Source organism: Myotis brandtii, unplaced genomic scaffold, assembly GCF_000412655.1.
Source record: "Myotis brandtii unplaced genomic scaffold, ASM41265v1 scaffold612, whole genome shotgun sequence".
Classification (NCBI taxonomy): Eukaryota; Metazoa; Chordata; class Mammalia; order Chiroptera; family Vespertilionidae; genus Myotis; species Myotis brandtii.
The window spans coordinates 31,974-36,436 of record NW_005370328.1 but is presented as its reverse complement, the minus strand read 5'-3'; the positions used below and the strand labels follow the sequence as shown (position 1 = coordinate 36,436).

General features: G+C 54.3%; 1 protein-coding gene across 1 annotated transcript in view; it reads left to right on the top strand.

Moving 5' to 3' along the window:
• The window catches only part of HLX (H2.0-like homeobox), a 16,055-nt gene extending 12,495 nt beyond the window's left edge, over positions 1-3,560 (top strand). Inside the window, exons 3-5 of the mRNA XM_014528043.1 lie at positions 3-277; positions 1,031-1,210; positions 2,169-3,560. Of these exons, the coding sequence (XP_014383529.1) occupies positions 3-277; positions 1,031-1,210; positions 2,169-2,665 (952 nt within the window). The 3' untranslated portion in view covers positions 2,666-3,560. The remainder of the gene's footprint in view (positions 1-2; positions 278-1,030; positions 1,211-2,168) is intronic.
• The last annotated feature ends 903 nt before the right edge of the window (positions 3,561-4,463 follow it).

The following is a 4,463-nucleotide window of genomic DNA, read 5'->3' as shown; positions in this document are numbered from 1 at the left end:
CCTGGCTTCCCGCAGCGACTGTCCCCGCTCTCGGCCGCCTACCACCACCACCACCCACAGCAGCAGCAGCAGCAGCAACAACAACAGCAACCGCTGCAGCAACAGCCTCCACCTCCTCCCCGGGTGGCGGGCCCGGCCTCCGGGGCGCGGGGGGTCCCCAACCCTCACCACAGCGGCTCGGCCCCAGCCCCCTCCAGCAAGGACCTCAAATTTGGAATTGACCGCATTTTGTCTGCAGAATTTGACCCGAAAGTCAAAGAAGGCAACACGCTGAGAGGTAGGTAGGTCTTGGGCTAGAGGCCTCAGGCCTCTGACCAGGGCCCTGAATCACCCGGGGTCCCAGGGCCATTCGGGGTACCTTTGAGCGTTTTTTTTTTACAATGAAGGACACATTGCTAAAAGGGGGGAGAAGAAAATCAATTGTGGGAAGACTGAAACTCCAGGTTTAAAACTCACCTGCTCTATGTAAAAATTTAAAAAGCCCTAGGAATGTTTTACACACACACACACACACACACACACACACACACACACACACCACTCTTCACAGAGTCAATGCGCATACAAATTGTTATTGGGAACATTTGCTACAGTGACCATCCCTTGTCTTTAATCACGTATCTAGAGAGGAAACTGTTATTTGTTAGGGAAAGCCCTTTTGGGGAGCACTTTCCCATCATTTGTCTGATTTAGAGAGAAATTCCACGCAAGGAATGTGGCGAAACAAATGGGCTCTCAACTCCCCAGAGGAGACAGCAGAGCAAGGTCTTCCGGCGGCGGAGGGTTTAGGGCTGGGATTCTCCAAAGGCACCTGAGAGCGATTTCGTGTTGGCGGCTTAATGTCAAGGCCTTCCCGGCTATAACCGCGTGGACACGGACAGAGGGGACATGTCGCGCATCGCCCCTTTGTCCACAATCGGGAGAGAGGGGCTTGGATTGGAGACAGGGCGCGGGAGGGGAGGAACACACCAGCCCAAAGGGTGTGGGTTTGCCTGACGTGTAATCCGCTCTTCTCTTGCCTGGTCCCCAGATCTCACGTCCCTGCTGACGGGCGGGCGGCCCGCGGGGTTGCACCTCCCGGGCCTGCAGCCCTCGGCCGGCCAGCTCTTCGCATCTCTAGACCCTATTAACGAGGCTTCTGCCATCCTCAGCCCCTTAAGCTCCAACCCGAGGAATTCAGTCCAGCATCAGTTTCAAGACACGTTCCCAGGTACGGAGCTTCCTCCGGGCGAGTCCGCGCCCATCAGAAAACTCGGGACTGACGCCTCCCGTGGCGACGGCGGTGTGGCCATCCCGGAGTTGGTGCGGGGAGGCCACCTCATCCGGGGAGAGAAACCGAAAGATTTCTCCCGGGGAGCTGGCTCTCTCTCTCTCTCTCTCTCTCTCTCTCTCTCTCTTTCTCCCCCCCCCCAGCCCCCCGCTGCCACAGGGAAGAGGTGGGAGCCTGGGGAGCCCAGAAAGTGTGTGCGGGGCGGATGGGATGGGGTGGGGGGGATTTCTCTAGTCCTTTCTCGGGAGAGGGGCTGCTTGAAAATGCAGCTGCAAGAGGCGTTGGTTAGGATCATACACACAGATTTTGAAATGACTTCAAACCCTTTTGCTCCAATTTGCATCGTCGATGCTCCTTGCCTGGGCGCATTAGTGTACACACACACACACACACACACACAACAGAGAGAGGAGAGAGAGAGAGAGAGAGAGAGAGAGAGAGAGAGAGAGAGAGAGAGAGAGAGAGTATCCAGGCCGGCATCTCTAGATTCTTCAGGCCTGAGGGACATTTTTTTAAAATTTTTTTTATTGATTAAGTTATTACATATGTGTCCTTATCCCCACATTACCCCCCACCCACCCCCATTCAGGCCTGGGGGACGTTTTCGCCTGCCTTCCCCGTGCCTGAAGGCCAAACATCAGCCTTACATGTTTCCCTTTGGAATTAATGGGTGACCCGCTGGGCTTCTCAGCTCACTATATACACTTGCTTTAGGCCTTTCCATTACCTTCTCAAAAGCTGGACAATTCCTCCTTGGAGGAGGGCTTTGTGAATGCGGGGAGGGCCTAGGGTTAAGCAGACCAGTTTTAAGCAGCACCGTGAGCCCTAGGCCCAGGGCGCTAATTTGGCCCCCCTGTGTGTCTCTCTCTTGCTCCCACCCCTCACCCCCACCCCGCAGGTCCCTATGCCGTGCTCACCAAGGACACGATGCCCCAGACCTACAAGAGGAAGCGCTCATGGTCACGGGCCGTCTTCTCCAACCTGCAGAGGAAAGGCCTGGAGAAGAGGTTTGAGATTCAGAAGTACGTGACCAAGCCCGACCGGAAGCAGCTGGCGGCGATGCTGGGCCTCACGGATGCTCAGGTAAGCCAGCTTTGGACCGGATGCAGTCAGTCCATCCCGGTCCCCCGGACCCCTCCACCCCAGCCGCTCTCCTGCAGCGGAAACACGGAGACTTTGTGGACTCCCGACGTGAGGCAGGAGAGAGGAGAGTGGAGGAGAAGGACGGAAGGCACAGCCTGTCTCCAAAGATGCGTGTCAACAAGCAGCGCCTGTTTATTTTGGCCGGCGGGCAACAGAACCGCTGAGAAAGCAAACAGGCTGTGGGAGATAATAATTACGGACCCGACTCCACAGCAATTCGCTGTAGGAAGCAGTTTATTTCAGAAGAGATAGAAATCCCAAAGCAAGGGATTGTTGTTGGCTTTTTTTTTTTTCTTCTCTTCCTTCCATCCTCCCCGCCCCCCTCCTTCTGCTGCTGCAGGATTGTGAAATCCCCAGTTGTGAGGAAGTGAAAACATCATTTCAAACGGAATTACTTCGCCCTGGTCGGGCCAGAAGTCCGCCTGGAGCGGCCACAGTCCGATTTTCTTAACGGCATAAGCTCCGAAGAAAAATCTCAGGTGGGGGGAGTGAGGGAGAGAAGGAAAACAGGTTTCTTAGAATGCTTCCGAGCCTGGCAGCTGGCTCTGGGCTCTGCCTACTTGACTACTTTTCAAGAAAATAACAAATCTATCATGCCTGCCTTCAATGTCCGAATTCTTTCCCCACCCCCCCCACCCCCAAATTCAAGAACTGGACTTTTTTTTTCTTTTTTGAGTTTTGAAACTAGAAGAGTCACCCTTCTGCCACACCCCTGGGTACTGAATATTCTGAGCAGGCATAAGCCAACGGCAGGCACTTTTTAAAAATGGTGCCTTTTGGTGCCCCCCCCCACCCCAACTCTGGGTCTCTCTGTCCGCCATTGCACAACTCCCCTCCCCAGCACACACACACACTGGAAGGGCCCAGCCGTTTTCCACCAGCTGTGGATGTTATTTTTAAAAGGGAAGCTGGAACGTGTGTGAACGCATTGGGTCCCCCAGGGGATCGTCTGTATTTATATAGATTCTCCGCCCCATCCCTACCCCTTTCTCCACTGTGCACAGGTTTGATTCCAGAGTTTTCTGAGCTCACTGTGGGATTACTTTTTCCTGGGCAGGGGCTGGGGGCACTCGTGCCAAGGAACTGCTCTTCCCTGGAAGGTCCAGCGGTACCCCCACTTCTGGAATCAACTCTTTGAACCCCCCTTTCCCCTCTTTTCTCCACCTGGCTGCTAGAGCTGTTTTCCGGTTGGTGCTCTCCTGCTGAGAAAGCTCCACAGGTGCCCAATGCTGGAGGAACTAGTTGGCATTCTTTGCATGCCACAATAAGTCCCTGACACTCTAGCCACACGCCAGTCCCAGCCCCTCCATGGGCTGCGCTGTACTCCTCACAACATCATACAGAAGTGCAGGTTTTTCCCCAGGTGCTCCCACCATCCTCTGTGTTCCCCCACAGTGCTCCTTCTACCAAGAGTGACCACAGTCTCTGTTTACACCTGTTGTTCAGTATAATTATTAATAGTTTCCCTTTTTACTCTTTAAAGTGTCAGGGTTTGGGCACCAAGTTATGTGGTTACACTACATATGCCCTAATTCTTTTTTTAAAATATACTTTTATTGATTTTAGAGAGGAAGGAAGAGAGATAGATAGAGAGATAGAAACATCAATGATGAGAGAGAATCATTGATAGGCTGCCTCCTGCATGTCCCCTACTGGGGATCAAGCCCACAACCCAGCATATGCCCTTGGCCAGGAGCGAACCTGCAACCCTTTAGTCCGCAGGCCAACGCTCTCTCCACTGAACCAAACCGGCTCGGGCGATATGCGCATTTTTTTCTGGGCTACGGCGGGTCAGTCAGATTCCTGGGAGGGTCCTGAAGCAGGTGGGGTTAAGGAAGCATCGATTTAGAGTAGAGATCCTCCCGCGTTTGCAGGCGAGGCGCGAGAATCTGCCTTTCCAACAAGTATCCGTGCAATTCCGGGCTGGAATCTGGAGGCCTAGTGCGTCCTTAGGCGGGGACCCATGGCGATCTCCTTGTTTCTTGCGCTGCAGCCTCTGGGCCCCTGCACCTAGCGCAGTGCCTGGCCCGTCCTGGAGGCGCCTAGAGGC